The sequence below is a fragment of the Mizuhopecten yessoensis genome, unplaced genomic scaffold (genome assembly GCF_002113885.1).
Source record: "Mizuhopecten yessoensis strain PY_sf001 unplaced genomic scaffold, ASM211388v2 scaffold10765, whole genome shotgun sequence".
Lineage (NCBI taxonomy): Eukaryota > Metazoa > Mollusca > Bivalvia > Pectinida > Pectinidae > Mizuhopecten > Mizuhopecten yessoensis.
In genome coordinates this window covers 181,902-187,978 of record NW_018408710.1, presented here as the reverse complement: position 1 = coordinate 187,978, position 6,077 = coordinate 181,902, and the positions used below count along the sequence as shown (strand labels likewise).

The following is a 6,077-nucleotide window of genomic DNA, read 5'->3' as shown; positions in this document are numbered from 1 at the left end:
TAAAAAAATAAAAGTCTCAATTTGCACTTTTTTGGCATAATATTAATTTAATTTTCAAATTTAGGTAATTTTGTAAAGTTTCCTTGTGGTTCAATTAAAAGAAATGAAAACAGTGTATAGTTTAACAAAATGAACTTTGTGTCGTGGGCTAGTTTATTTTACTTTATCATGTTTATATCAGCTTTATATATATATACTATGTATGTCACCTATTTTTTGGACTCATGTAGGTCAACTCGTCAGGGCAAGGGTCAAATGCCTTAAGGTAGGGGAGCTAACTCGTACTAAACTCTCTCATCCTCCCTCCATATCACCAGAACAGCCAGACGGTAGGTGAGATCACGTCTTAGTATATATACAATACTATGTAAACATTTGTGGTGTCTTTCACTTTGGTGATATCATTATTGACTTTGCAAAATATCTGAAATTGATCGTAGTAGGCTATATCTCTGCATCTCAGTTTTCGCATACCAAAACTGACAAGCATCTTACTTCCGTTTTCTATAGGAAGTGTACGTAAAGCTGCTGATGACCACACTAGCCTGAAGTAGGCCTTATGTTTGGTTCAGGGTTTAATTTGTAGGTGTGCGGTCCACGTGCACATATAATCAATTTATAAAGAACTGTCTTTAATGTAAGGATATACTCACAGGTGTTGGACAAACAAAACTCTATGATCTGTATATAATACTATATAAAACACTACACATCGATCATACATTGGTTTTTGTGTCATGCCTTTGAAATTGTTGATAATATGTAGGCCTACAGCAGTACTTATCAAACTATAGGCCAATGGCTTGATATATCATCACCTACTCAATGTGCTGTGATTGGTTTGCTTAAAGTTTTACATGAGAATCAAAACATGGCAGGATATGTCGTAACATTACTTTAGTATTAGGTGTAAATGATTGACAGGACCCTGTGTTTATACTGCCATGGTTTAAAAGTTGAACATTTACACATTGCTTATGAAAAAGAACTATTTTCATAATAATATATTTGTTTGTTAATTTTAATAGAAATATCTTTTTAAATATTAATAAATGTTTTATATATTTGAATATTTTTGAAAGTGTTATTAAATGAATTTTCATATTAATCAGTGATGTGTAGTGGATTGATATGTATTGATTTGTTTAATATTAATATATGGATTTTTAAATTAATAAATGAATTTCAAATATATACATATTAATAAATACCTAGACTATTATATATTAGGACTTTTGTCAACCAATTGAGGTTATATTTTGAAGTATACTAAAAAAAACCATCTGAGTCAACAGTGGCTGCGGGAACCGTAGCTTCTAGGCCCGATTTTTTATTTTTATTAAATTGTTATCGGACCATCTGATTACATTTAAAAAAAAAGAAAAAGATATCAGGCCTAGAAGCTACGGTTACCGCAGCTAAGTCAACTTATGTAAACTTATTACAAGTCTGTTTGTTTTGCATGTTGCTATGTCGTATTTGACGACCACAGAAGATCATGAGCTGACTTGGTGAAAAAGATGTGGGGGAAGGTACAAGTGTTTGTGGGAGGTGTTGTCAGTAGGATAGTCCCAAAGAGCAACAATACTGCTGAGCAGAAAAAACCACAGAAGTACCTATATGAGCGACCACATTTCCTCTGCCTGGGGCAGAAACAGCAACAGGAGGCTAAGAGTACAAGTTCTCGAACTATCCTCACTGTTGGTGAGAATCTGCCAAGGCGAGCAGGTTATGCTGAGTAAGTATACAGTCTTTACAGACTATAAAGCCATTTTACTGAGCTAAAGCCTCATTATCGGTCACTTTCTGATATTTAAAAAAAATATCACATAGTTGCTTTAGGACAATCAAAGCAATCTAATGAACTTGTACCCAGTAAGATGACATGTGTTTTACTTATAAGATGTTATTATTCTTCATGTAATTATATCAAACAGGTTGTCTGATCGGATTGAAATGATCACAATTATTGGGTAAATCAATTCAGTCAGTTGTCTGTCGTCCGTCCTTAAACAATTCTTGTTATCAATATTTCTCAGGAAGTGCTGGAGAGATATTTCTCAAATTTTATATGTATGTTCCCCTTGGTCCCTAGTTGTGCTATTTACTTTTGAGACTGATCAGATAAACAAAATGGCTGACAGGCAGCCATCTAGATTTTGACAGTGAAGGTTTGTTATGGCTATTTCTAAGGAAGTGCTAGAGGGATCTTTCTCAAATTTTATATGTAGGTTTCCCTTGGTTTGTAGTTGTGCAGGTTTACTTTTGAGAATGATCGGATAAACAAAATGGACGACAGGCAGCCATCTTTGATTTTTACAGTGGAGGTTTGTGATCGCTGTTTCTCAGGAAGTGCTAGAGAGATCTTTCTCAAGTTTAATATGCAGGTTACCTTTGGTCCCTGGTTGTGCAGGTTTATACTTTTGAGACTGATCAGATAAACAAAATGGCTGACAGGCAGCCATCTTGGATTTTGACAGTGAATGTTTGTTATGCTATTTCTCAAATTTAACATGACTAGGTTCCCTTTGGTCTGTAGTTGTGCATGTTTAATTTTGAGAATGATCAGAAAAAGAAAATGGCCGACATGCAAGAAAATGGCCGACATGCAACCATCTTGGATTTTTACAGTGGAGAGATCTTTCTCCAATTTGACACGTAGGTTCCCCTTGGTATGTACAGTAGTTTAATGTGCATGTTTTCTTATGAGACTGATCGGATTAACAAATCTTTGATTTTTGTGTCGCCTGCTAAAAGCTGGTGACACATAGGTATTGCTATGTCGGCGTCGTCCGCACAGAGGTTTTCATGCGATAACTTGAGTTTCCTTGAGCCGATCAAACTCAAACTTCATGCAGTGCTTCCTTACCAAAAGTGCTTGCTTGGGATTGCTTTTCAGGACCAAAGATCAAAGGTCAAGGTCACTTAAAGTGTTACTATAAATAGAAAATCTGTTTTCGTGCGATAACTTGAGTTTCCTTCGGGCGAACAAACTCAAACTTCATGCAGTGCTTCCTAACCAAAAGTGCTTGCTGAGGATTGCTTTTCAGGTCAAAAGGTCAAAGGTCAAGGTCACTGTTACTATAAAAAGACGATCTGTTTTCGTGCGATAACTTGAGTTTCCTTGAGCCGATCAAACTCAAACTTCATGCAGTGCTTTCTTACCAAAAGTGCTTGCTTGGGATTGCTTTTTAGGTCCAAAGGTCAAGGTCACTGTTACTATAAATAGAAAATCTGTTTTCGTGCAATAACTTGAGTTTCCTTCGGCCGATCAAACTCAAACTTCATGCAGTGCTTCCTTACTAAAAGTACTTGCTTGGGATTGCTTTTCAGGTACGAAGGCGAATGGTCAAGGTCACTGTAACTATAAATAGAAAATCTGTTTTCGTGTGATAACTTGAGTTTCCTTGGGCGGATCAAACTCAAACTTCATTTGTTGCCAAATAAGGGCATTATGTAGTAAATGCAAGAACCTTTTTTATTTTCTGATCAATTCCTTTCAAATTTTGTACATTAATGCTATAGCTAGAAGCAATAATGTTTAACATATATTATAGGTTTTTCTAACAAGTTTCAACTTTCCGCATTTTGGCTTTTCTGTTTACGTGATAACTCAAGCCAAAACACTTTTCTTACTCAAAGCGCTGAGCAGGCGACATATCCACTCCCTTGGAATTCTTGTGAATTTAAGGTTTGTTAGTGCTATTTCCCAGGAATCTGATCAGATAAACAAAATGGAAGACCGGTGGCCATCTTTGATAATATTACATTTAGTGCTATTTCTCAGGAAGAACTTAAAGGATCTTTCTCAAATTTGATATGTAGGTTCCCCTTGATCCCTCGTTGTGCATGTTATATTTTGAGACTGATCATAAAAACAAAATGCGCGAAGGAAGAAATAAACAGATCTTTCTCATATTGCAATGATCGATTCTATTTCTTTCACATTAAGTACTGTACTAGTAAATATGTGAAATGGCAAATTCACTTTGAAGGTTGTCTTTTATACGCAGCAGTATTAAGGTTAGATCAAAAGTTACCTCAAGGTGAATTTACTGTTAACATGACTCGATCAAACAGATAAGAGAAAAGAAGGGAAAAGATTGAACTGACAAAGAACTAATGAAGATGGTACAATGGTGGGCGCCAAGATCCCTTTGGGATCTCTTGTTTCCCTTATTTTGAGTCTTTCTAGAAAAGTAAACAAAGAGCCAGCACACCTGGTTTTGGAGTTACTGAAGCAGGTGACAAGATGTATGGCCTGCAATCTTGATCATCTTCACTGTTGGTGTTATTGTTCTCTTTTGGTATAATAATATATACTGTTTTATGTTTTTATAGGGTAATCCCTTCATATTTTTACAGGGTAATCCCTTCATGTATTTACAGGGTAAGCAATTCATGATTTTATTTGGTAATCAATTCATATTTTTACTGGTTAATAAATTTGTTTTTTTAAAAGGGTAATAAATTTGTTTTTTACAGGGTAATCAATTAATGTTTTTAGGGTACTCAATTAATGATTTTATTTCATATTTTTACTGGTTAATCAATTTATGTTTTTAATAGGATAATACATATTTTTTTTAGTGTAATCAATTCATGTTTTTACAGGTTAATCACTTTATGATTTTAATGGGTAATCAATTCATGTTTTTACATGTTAATCAATGTTTTTCAGGGAAATCAATTCATGATTTTATTGGGTAATCATTTTTATTTTACTGTTTTAGTGTTTAACAAATTGATTTTAAAGAGGTATTTTTTTTTTTTTTTACAGGGAAATCAATTCATGTAATTACAGGCTAATCAGTTGATGTATTTACAGGGTAATCAATTTGTGTTTTTACAGGGTAATCAATTTGTGTTTTTACAGGGTAATCAATTCATATTTTTACAGGGTAATCAATGGTGGTAAAAGTGCTGTCAATGAAGATCAGGGAGCAGCAGAAGAATTCTACTTGGGTTATAAACCCGCCAAGACAGCAAAGGCACTAATACAGACAGCCACGGCCTCGGCACAAAAACAACCCCTAATGGCTATGACAGAAGTCGTGGGTGATGGATCGGTGAGCATTGCATTGTTTAATGGGGTACACACATTAGGTGTACTACCCAGCATTGCATGTGTCAAATCCTTAATGATGACTTTTGGTAGCAATATTTCAGTGTAAATAAAGTCAATGTACAGGTATATAGGATATCTATGTCCTTTCTCTTTTTTACTGTGCCTGGAACCGATTTTGTGATGTCTTAAAAACATGTAACATTTAGAAGTTTGATGTTCTGCTATAGACTTTAGTGCCTGTGACCTAGTTTAGGATATCTGATGTCCTTGGTCTATTTACTAGTTCACCTGGGACGAAAAAATACGGTGAGCCTGTGTGATGATGCTTCATCTATCATTAGTCCTTCTTCTGTCATCTGTTGTCATTCAACTGTTGGTTCAAACGATACTCCCTCAATAACTTCTAAGCAGAATTCACCACATTTTGGTGCTAGGATTCTTTGATTTGGTTTGGTTTAGTTTATTCCATTTAGCATAATTAATTGCCACTGTTATTTTAAGATGTGCCTCCTTGTGTGTAATATATGCTTGTGTGCTGGAGGTGGTATGTTGGTGTATTTGCCTCCTTGCGAAAAAATGGATCTGATGCATCTTAAGGCTACCATGACTATGGAGATCAAAAGTGAAACGTGCACGTGGGCACCCATCCAGCCACTGACAGGTGGGCAGCCATCCAGCCACTGACAGGTGGGCACCCATCCAGCCACTGACAGGTGTGGCCCCCATCCAGCCACTGACAGGTGTGGCACCCATCCAGCCCCTGACAGGTGGGTCACCCATCCAGCCACTGACAGGTGGGCACCCATCCAGCCACTGACAGGTGGGCAGCCATCCAGCCACTGACAGGTGGGCACCCATCCAGCCACTGACAGGTGGGCACCAATCCAGCCACTGACAGGTGTGGCACCCATCCAGCCACTGACAGGTGGGCCACCCATCCAGCCGCTGACAGGTGGGGCACCCATCCAGCCACTGACAGGTGGGGCACCCATCCAGCCGCTGACAGGTG

At 36.9% G+C, this 6,077-nt stretch overlaps 1 protein-coding gene across 5 annotated transcripts in view; it reads left to right on the top strand.

The window, feature by feature from the left end:
* The first annotated feature begins 252 nt into the window (after nt 1-252).
* LOC110462227 (protein phosphatase 1H-like) overlaps nt 253-6,077 on the top strand; it is a 20,718-nt gene continuing 14,893 nt past the window's right edge. The window contains exons 1-3 of one of the 5 annotated variants that reach the window (XM_021516097.1): nt 253-333; nt 1,493-1,738; nt 4,901-5,069. In XM_021516097.1, the coding sequence (XP_021371772.1) occupies nt 1,521-1,738; nt 4,901-5,069 (387 nt within the window). In that variant the 5' untranslated portion in view covers nt 253-333; nt 1,493-1,520. Of the gene's footprint in view, nt 334-518; nt 638-1,474; nt 1,739-4,900; nt 5,070-6,077 lie in introns of those variants that run through there. The other 4 variants (XM_021516096.1, XM_021516101.1, XM_021516100.1 and 1 more) reach the window with 4 other exon arrangements.